The sequence below is a fragment of the Carassius carassius genome, chromosome 27 (genome assembly GCF_963082965.1).
Source record: "Carassius carassius chromosome 27, fCarCar2.1, whole genome shotgun sequence".
Lineage (NCBI taxonomy): Eukaryota > Metazoa > Chordata > Actinopteri > Cypriniformes > Cyprinidae > Carassius > Carassius carassius.
Genome location: NC_081781.1, coordinates 8401953 through 8411506, shown reverse-complemented (window position 1 = coordinate 8411506; position 9554 = coordinate 8401953). Strand labels below are relative to the sequence as shown.

General features: G+C 36.4%; 1 protein-coding gene across 4 annotated transcripts in view; it reads left to right on the top strand.

The window, feature by feature from the left end:
- Positions 1-1982: 1982 nt before the first annotated feature.
- Positions 1983-9554, top strand: part of cd2ap (CD2-associated protein) — a 60381-nt gene continuing 52809 nt past the window's right edge. For all 4 annotated transcript variants that reach the window (XM_059512458.1, XM_059512457.1, XM_059512454.1 and 1 more), the window contains exon 1: positions 1983-2254. In XM_059512458.1, coding sequence (XP_059368441.1) covers positions 2251-2254 — 4 coding nt within the window. In that variant the 5' untranslated portion in view covers positions 1983-2250. The remainder of the gene's footprint in view (positions 2255-9554) is intronic.

Here is a 9554-nt window from a genome sequence, read left to right as displayed (position 1 = left end):
TTTTTGTTAGCATCTGCCACAGGGTATAAAGCGATGTGTCTGCAGTCCTAGAGTTCAGATGTCCGAGGCTACAAAACCAAATTATATTTTATAATTATATGTCAGTCATTATGTCAATATGTCAATCATTAGAACAGCAATACTCAAAATGCCTTAAAATTTTGTAAATTATTATTATTATATTATATTTAACTTCTTGTGCAAACTAAGACATTACAAGTCATATGGAGAACTGAAAGTAAGTAAGAAAATACACTATTAATATAAAAGAATATACAGCGTCATTCCACCGTCTTAGTTTTATATATTGTTCATATTCTGCCCTCTGCTGGCTGTAAAAGCAATTTCGAAAACATATATTTAGAATTTTACAATATCGTTGACCTTGTTTAATGATTTGATTCCGAAAAGCATTTATACAATAAATAATGACGTTTAATTAAGGGAGGCCAAAGGTTAGGGCAATATAAGTTTACTCAATTAGTAGTAAGGCAATTTAAAGTGAATGTTTCAATGGAAACTTTTTTCTTTTTTAAAAGAAAGCAGGTCTAAGCAATTGCTTGGAGTGCCCAGCAGAAAGAGACAAAAACCACAGGAATATATTGAAAGAACTGCCACTCACTTCACAGGTCTGTATAAAGAGGGTAAACAAAACAAAATAACTTAAACGTCAAGCAATATATTAAGGACCTATTAAGGAGTATGAGTATGGTTTATGAGGGGGTAGATTAAGCACATATAAATCAACTCAAATCTGTGCTTCAGAACAACTCATAAAGTTTCAATGTTGTTTATGTCTGGGGATTAGGGAGGACATAGAAACCATGACTTCATTCTGGATCTTCGTTGGATCTCACGACCCCATTAAATTGATACCCATTATGTAGATGTAAATTGTGGGTTGATGTGTGAGTGTGTGTGTGTGTGTGTGTGTGTGTGTGTGTGTCTTACTATTTAGTACAGTTCACAGCAAATGAATGTTTTCTGAATTGTTATGTAATATAATAGAATATAAAGTTTCAAACAGGTTGTAAATAATAGATTGTCAAAATAGCCTGTAATACAGCACCAAGCTTTTCTCTTAACTTTTTAGATTACTTGCTTTCTCATAAATATAAAATAATATGACCATTTTGCATATTATTTTTCATGTTTTTTCTTTATTACTGCATAGGTTTTCACTATAACAATAATACATTTAGGTGTTAAAATTTGGTTGCATATTCATCCACTATTTTGTAGGCCTATAGTATAAAAAGCATCTCATGTTACCTTCAGATGATGCTATAAGCCCTCTTCCATAGTGTAATGCTACCATTCTTTATCAGTAAATGTAATTCTTTGTGGTTGCTCTGTAATCAGGAACATAGGCTGAGCAGATATCATTTCAAACCTGCCATAAAACTCAGGGAAGTACATAGTTATGGAAATTGGCTTTGATTGAGGCAATTTCACTGTTAACAGCTTAATAGCCAAATTGAATGCAAATAATTCAGCCACAGAGAGACATTCAACTGAGAGAAGACGAGATTTCACAGCTACTTCACCGCCTACATACTCTGTTGACAAAAACATCTTGAGAAAGTGACTGAAGAATGACTGGTATCCCCCACCCGCAATGTAAATGCAACATAATCCTTTTTTTGTATTAAAATATTTAAGACATGATAAACAAAAAATTGCCTTTTTCATTTCTAATACACTTCAAGTAAAATGGCTTCTTATATACAATAAAAATATGAGTATTTTCCAGTTAAATTACAATATTTGCTGTACAAACTACCAAAGTATAACTAATATACGCTATATATATATATATATATATATATATATATATATATGGTAAATCACTGCAATATTTGCGTGGATATGGCCATTTGTGCTTTAATAACCAATTTATACTAAAATGTCACACCTCAGCATTTTGCATTCCAGAGAGGACATCTGACTTCTCGCGGGATTCTCCCGATGAAATATCGCGGAGGCAAATCTAAGAAAGGTGGAGACTTCGGGATAACTTCCTGCACAGTACTCTCAAGAATCATACCTCACACTTAAAACAACAGTCCAACGTCTAAACCAAGTCGAATGGATTAGTAACGCAAATAAACTCGCTAACAAGCACTTCATCAACACGATTCCACGCACAAGTAGGATTTACCGCTAGCATCCAGCCTGCTAGCTAACATCAGCTACCAGGACGGCAGATTGTACACACCAGATCAAGGCGGTCTCTTATCGAAGGACAGTATGGGTGAGTTCAACTCCCTTCTTATGGATCAGTTACAGTGTCACTTTCCGTTGCCGTTTCCAATGAGACGGCGCGAGCGAGTCGCTTTAGCATAAGAAGAAACCGTAACAGTTACCAATGTGAAAAAAAACCTTGTGTTCAGATGAATATTTGACTATGAGCCAGTGTCGAAACTGGTTCGGCTTGTCCTCCAAACCAGTAAATTCCAGGCGTTTACGTCCAGATTAATGGCTCCCTGTTCTGCCACTACAGTATTGTTGTTTACCTTTCGGATGTAATTGGCTTTGACGTTTTTTTTTTTTTTAAACAGTTTTAAGTATGTTGCGGTGGCTTACTTCCAAGGAAGCCCCCTTAAAGGTATACTCAGCTATTTTTGCTGATGAATAGAAATGTATATTTAAAGAAATAAACCGCACTTTTTGCACGTCTTATTGCAATATGCATTAAAATAAGATTGACATTCCAAACCATATCAGTTTTCTAGAAAAAGCTGTTTTATTGAACACGAAGCGGGTTGCCCCTTTATGGGCGCCGTCATGATTACATCACATGATTCGCTGTGCAATTACCCAATTTACTACTTTTATTAATAACACCAATAATAGTGTCAGTGTCAATTCCAAAACTTTAGTAAGACGAATAAGAGCCAAACTAAAGGCTCACAAAAACGTACTGAGTGCACCTTTTAGTGCTTTTCCCCCAGCTTCAGTAAGAAGCACCTCCCTGGCAAGAAGTTAGGCCGTTATTAAGGTAAGCAAATATTAAAGTGGAAAACGTTAGGTTGGTACCCGTTTTGCACTGTCATGCTCTACTGCATGACTCTGCTGGTTTGAATAAAGTGCAAATGTTAGAAGTTGTCTACAAATCCTGTTTTGGGTTAGCTTCATTTCCATATTTACTTCTCTCGATTTCAGGTCGTTGACACTTATAGAACATACTGTATTTTTATTAGTTAATTTTATTACACTACTGGAATAAGTAAGTAAGTCAGACTCAGAGTTGTTTTTTATTGGGAAACATTCAATGTCAGGTTACCAACCCATTGACTCATTCTTCAGTTGTTAGTAGCCAACAGCAGCTACTTTTTTATGACTGGTTAATATAGCTTTTAGCAAAACTCTTTATGGATCTTTTCTCTTAAATCTTTTTTGTCATCCATGTGGTTATCCGAATGATGGGTCTTAATTGTACAAGACCGTAGGGCAGAGTTTTTGATCTCAAACACAACCTGCTTAAGATACATACTAGAGTGGAAGATGTGTTCGAACATGTCCCTTTTACATTAACTTTTTGTTGAGAACATAAGCACTGAAACTCAAAGGAAAAGGTTTGGGTTTTAGATACATGTTGCATGGGCCATAATGGTCATTTGTTTTCCCAGCTGTAGGTTAGAGTAAATGTGTGGCATGGGCTGCCGGCCGGCTGGCAGAAAGGTTGCTTTCGTGGCCTTGAGTGCCACCCCCCTCCACCCCCAACCCCTTTAGTAATTCATCATGTTGTCACAGAGTTAGGAAAGCACTGGATTGGAAATTTAACCCATCAGGAAGTATGGAAGTGTGTTAGAGTAATACGTTTACTTTGCACAGGTGTGAGTGGACATTGCTTGGTCATGTCGGGTCTTGACTGCAAACAAAATCAGTACAGGCAAAGGGACAATAGGTGAACATTTCTCACTGTTCTCAGGTTTCAGTGGGATCTTTAACACTGAACTGTTTTCCTCACATGTGGGAATCTGCTCTACAGATGGCATTGCCGTATTGTTTAACAACTAAAGGGTGGCCTAATAACTTTCAGTTTATTAGTAGTGCACATCTTAATTTGCATAATTACATGTTTCTCAATGCAGTGGATTTAAAATAGACATCAACTACATTATTTTTGCCAGCAGGGAGCCTCACTCTTACAGACCCCAAACTTGTAAATGGCATTGTACATAATTAAGAACATAATTTCCCTTTGAGTTCACTGAAGAACCGTTTGGATTGATTAAGTGAATGACTGAATCTAATTTGAACTGATAACATCACATTTGGTTCAAGGACTCATGTGGTAAAGGAAATATTATTACAGTGCTTCATTATGTTGTTCCTTCCACATCAGTGAAAGTATGCAGATGAAGACCCGGTGAAGACCTATTAATAATAATAACCGATGCCTGAAAATAATGTTGTTTCTGTATTTTTTTAGAAAACAAAGATAGAACCAGTTCTGAATAAGCTTTCTCCTCACCATGTCTCTTGACATCATGTAAAGGGCTGAAAATATGTGAGGAATCTCAGCAGCCTCTCCCAACATGCTAACTACTGCACTACTAGTTATTTTGCCAAGTGGTTTTGAAGAAAGGACTCTGGTTGACCTCTGAAGTATGTGTAATAATCTTTTGCTTGATTGTTGTTTGACTGGTGTGCTTAAGAATCCCAGATTTTCTCTGTGGTCTCAAACTTTTGACCTCACATTATATATATATATATATATATATATATATATATATCTATATTTAACCAAACCAAAATGCTTTGCTTGGAAAAATCAAAAACGATGCAGCGTCATGTATGATTTTAAGAAAGAGCATGCTAGCTTACAAATGGGTCCTTTCAAAAAAATTACTTTTTGTTCAAATCTTGAAAGCTGTCGCTATTTTACACTAGTCAAAACAAAAGGTCTTCAAATGTGTTTATTTCATATTTGCATGCTGGAAATAACCCTCTTTCTTGAAGTGCTGCAGGAACTTCCATTCTGGTTGGTGTGTGTGTGTGTGTGTGTGTGTGTGTGTGTGTGTGTGTGTGTGAGAGAGAGAATCAGGGTCTTGATTAGCTCAGTCCAAACTGCTTGAGGGCATTATGAGGTTAAATTGAAGTTTCCCATATTAGTTGCTCTATTTCCTCCAAGCTCCAGTCATATATTGATTGTATGTGTGTTTTTTTTGTTTAGTGTAGTAATTTTATTTTATTAAATCATTGACCCATTTAATGTCTGACCTCCCTCTCTGATTCATGGCACACACGACTCGGCTGGATTGCACTTCTACAGTGAATATATGCTCTGAATAATTTTGTCTGTGGAATTTTGAGGTTGTCAGCACATGGTTTTAAAAAAAATAGAAGTTTATGCAAGTTTCATTTACTTTCTGAATCAAGGCCGTTTTCAGCTAGAATTTACTCTGGAGTCATTATTCTGTCACTAATTAGTCTTGCATGATCAGACTTTTGACTATAGGCAGATAATCTGGGCCAAGAGCCAACCATTTGTTCTGACATGAATGTTAAGTAATCAACTCTTTTTTTTTTTTTAATGTGTGGTGTTTTTTATTGTTATTATTTTTATTTTTTTTTGTTACACATAGGCCAGATACAAAAATGTTGTATGGAAAACATAAAAAAAAAATAATCTTGCAAACGTCAAACTCAAAAACACAGCAGATACATGCCAACCCAACCTTTTAGCACTGTAGACAAATTATATATTTTTTCTGTAGTAAGGTACAGATAAATGTAGTTGTTTTGTTTTTCTGTAAACATTTTTTCACATTTTTTTTAATGTAACATAATTCAATAAAACCGCAGTAAGGTAGCAATGTTCATTGGTCAGAAGTCTATGAGACAGACAACACAGAATAAATTAATATTATATTGCAAACTCCTGCCGACTCTTGCCATTTCTGTGTGCAATATGTATCAGATGGTTTGTGGGCATGCCATCTGAAGATTTGACAAAGCTCTGACCTATGCTGGCAATCAAATGTTTCGATTGGTATGATTTCAATGTTTTTAAAAGAAGTCTCACCAAGTACTCACCAAGACTGCTTGTATTTTAATAAAGATACAGTACAAACAATGATATTATGAAATATTATTACAATATAAAATAAAAACATTTCTCAGTTTGTTTATCTCACTTCAGTTTTATTGCTGCAGTGCAAAATGTGATTGTCTAGCAGGCAAACTGGCCAACACTTTCATGAAAACCTGTCAGATATGTTGTATGCACCTGGCAAACTCAACTATTTGTTTTATAGTCTAGTCTAGTCCACCTTAAATGTAAACAGGTATGCACTGCTGTGCTACTTCAGGTATTTTGAACAACACTACTTGAACTTGTACTTTAAAGTTGTGCAGGCCCTTCTGCAATTGGTGCATTTAAAAGTAAATTATTATTCATTTTAAATCAAATTAAATGTAACATGAACCGAAAACTAAGATTCTGGTCCGAAACAGAAAATTCTGGATCGCTTGACCGGAAACGAAAATACTTTGTAATTATTTATTGTTTTATTAAATAATAAAAAGTAATATTGTAATACTTTTTAATTTTAACTTTAAATTTAACCTCTGTGTCTTTCCATACTACCATATGCCGTGTATGCTCTTCTGTATCAGCCTTGCCACAAGCTGTTTCTATGTGCATTTAGCTTTGATTTAAAAGAAAACACTGCATCCTTGTGGCACGGTTAATATGGATAGACACTTGATACAGAGACTGTTGGCAAAGGAATTGTTGAATAAAATCATTATTTTAGTTTTCTCCGCTTACAAAAAGTATTCTCGTCGCTTCATAACATTGTTTGAACCACTGATGGCATTGGCAGATGGAATATTTTGACGATGGCTTTCATACTTTACTGGACCTTGGCAGTGAAACTTATTTGGCAGTCTATGGGACAGTCACAAGCATCCAGGTTTTCATCCAAAATATCTTAAATTGTGTTCTGAAGACGAACAAAGCTTTTACTGGTTTGGAACCACATGGGGGTAAGTGATTAATAACAAAATTTTCATTTTGGGGTGGAGTATCACTTTAAGAAACATTTAATCTTGTCAATGTTGAATACAGTTCTGCTGCTAAATATTCTTATAATTGTTTTATTTATTTATATACCGTAATCGGTCTTTGTCAGGCACGTGGTTTTGTTGTGTGTGACGTCACCGCGGCGCCATTTTTGAGGTAACGCTATTGACTGAAACAACCGCGATTACAAGAATAGAAGTAAATAATAGAATAAATAACTAATATAACTACTTAGATAACTATCTAGATAGTAGTAAATATATAATATAATTTCATCTCACTTGTGTGGGTCTACAACATGCACCTGCCAAAGAAGACATTTGGATCTGTTCTCGTTGTTCCACATAAGCCCAAGCTGCTGTCTCGCATGTTAGATGTTTTCCTTCAAGCAAACACACTCAGATTTTTGTCAAAGTTTTACTAGACACTTCTAGTAATAATAACTGTTCCCCTCTTGTTGACACCGTTCAGGTTACAAACACATTTTATCAAAAACACATTTACAAACACACAGGTTATCAAAAACGTGTGTTGTAGAACATAAAATGCTACAAAAAGGCATGACCTAAAGTGAGTGTCTGCACTTTAATGTTTAAAGTTTAAAAGTTAATTAATGTTAATTCATGTAATGATTACTTGCATTCACAAATATATAAACTATATAATAAATATATAATAATCTGTTCATGTGCATCACTGATTTGCAGTTATCAATATTGTAATTGTCAAAATATGCAAGTATTGTTTTCATACTTCATTTAGCTGTCAAAGTGAATAACATTAAAAACTAATTTATGAAAAATACATGTCATACATGTTTTATTGTTAATGCAAGGCTGGTCAAGCAGGATCAAGCATCAGCACATTGCAATAGATTGCAAAAAGGGTTGAAAAACACTGTACTACACTACAGTTGGACATTGGTTTGTCAGCACACAACAGACAGTGACAATCTTATCTAAAAATGTGATCTCCTCACCTTCACATGGGAGGATCATGTTGATGGGAATGGTTACTGTTAAAATGTTATATTTTGACAAATATTTCCAATCACTCTTTCAACTTGGATTCTTAGGTGAGCTACTTTTCGTGTCTCCTCTACATCTCTTGCAGCTAGCTGACAGTAACCCTTTGTAAAGGCTGGGAGTTTGACCTCTGCACACAACATGCCAACACTTTCCTTTATATCAAAACCTCTATCAGCCAATACAATGTCCCCTGGCAACAATTTTTCAAGAAAACCACTATTTTCTGTAATGTGTTTGTCACTTGAACGGCCACCCCACCCTTCGGATATAAAACAAATAGATCCCTTGGGTGTAATACCGATCAAATACTTCATAGTGTGGTTGTGCTTGTAGCTGGAAAACATTTGAGCATGTGCTTTTAGATTTGATGGTTTCTCTGTGAAAATCTCAAAACAGTCAATGATCACTTTTACTCTGCGTCCAAAGGACTCCATAAATTGGTGAGGCATAATTTTTTGTAAAGTGTCTCTATCTGGCCATATGATGGAACGGCTCAGGTTTGCATACATAAATGACACAATTTCCTGAAATGTTTTGTATACTGTCTTTGGGGAAACATGAAAGAGATGGGCTAGATGTTGTTAAGAGAAGCATTTGAAAGGTTAAGAGAAGCATTTGAAATGGACTAAGAACTTTCATCTTTTGGTCTGACATGAGAGGCACCAAAAAACTTAGCAAGGCCATAAAGGTTCCCATGTTTGGCAGCCCTGTGTAGTACTTTACTTTATCATCATTGTCTCCAAAAAAACTCAGACATCCTGTGCTCATCAAGTTCACGTTGCAGCTGTCTGTTTTCTTCCTACAGGCGGTTTACTTCTGCACCTCTGTGCACACATATGTTGCATTCTGTTTGTGTCACTGCCATCCCCTGAGTGTTGTGGGTTTCTTCCTCAGTGTGTCGCTCACCATCTCCAGTCGCTTGTGTCTCCTCAGCATATGGCACATCTTCATCAGCCTCGTGTGTCTCCTCAGTGTGTCACTCACCATCTCCAGTCGCTTGTGTCTCCTCAGCATGTGGCACAGCATCTTCATCAGCCTCGTGTGTCTCCTCAGTGTGTCGCTCACCACCTCCTTCAGCTGGCTGCAGTGTGTTTTTTCTTTGCTCCCTCTTACTTCGTCTTGCAGAGCGTGTAGTGTTGGTGTGAGAGATTTCTGTGTGACCCAGATGGAGGGAGGGTGCCCAGTCTGGGTCAGTCTCCATCATCTCATATGCAGGGTGACCTGCAATAACATGAAAAAGGTTTTAACTTCATCGTCGCACAGCTCCAACCCAGGCCATCCGACGCCTCTTTGTTACGTCGACTACAAGCTGTCCATGTCCTTTCTTCAAACAGGGAAAACTAAAAAACCTTACCCCGCTGTTTAGTTTGTGAGCCTATTACTATTGCAGCCTATCTAGGGCTGTGACGGTGGCTGATTTTTACCACCGCGGTAGTCATGGACCAACAACCGCCGGTGGTGCGGTGTTTGAAAAAAAATAAAAAAATATT